The 276-nt window shown below is 49.3% G+C and overlaps 1 protein-coding gene across 1 annotated transcript; it reads left to right on the top strand.

The window, feature by feature from the left end:
- Positions 1-3: 3 nt before the first annotated feature.
- Positions 4-273, top strand: LOC104775594 (phenylalanine N-monooxygenase; the record flags this gene model as incomplete). The annotated part of the gene is made up of 1 exon (XM_010499571.2): positions 4-273. A coding segment is annotated over one exon (270 nt), but the record flags the coding sequence as incomplete, so codon positions are not given.
- Positions 274-276: the final 3 nt, after the last annotated feature.

Genomic DNA, 276 nt, shown 5'->3' with positions numbered 1-276 from the left:
ATTAGTCGTATGGGGATCGGCAGAAACCCTAGCGTGTGGGACAAGCCGCTTAAGTTCGACCCTGAGAGACATTTGGGCAATAACATATGCGTGGAGCTAAACGATCCAGATCTCAATATAATATCGTTCAGTGCGGGACGAAGAGGGTGTATGGGTGTGGACATTGGGTCGGCCATGACGTACATGTTGCTGGCTCGGTTGATTCAAGGGTTCACGTGGTCACCAGTGCCTGGTGAGAATAAGGTTGATCTTTCGGAAAGCAAGAGTGACCTTTTT

Source organism: Camelina sativa, unplaced genomic scaffold (assembly GCF_000633955.1).
Source record: "Camelina sativa cultivar DH55 unplaced genomic scaffold, Cs unpScaffold20869, whole genome shotgun sequence".
NCBI classification, from domain to species: Eukaryota; Viridiplantae; Streptophyta; class Magnoliopsida; order Brassicales; family Brassicaceae; genus Camelina; species Camelina sativa.
The sequence above is the reverse complement of the archived record's forward strand: the minus strand, read 5'-3'. Positions and strand labels throughout refer to the sequence as shown.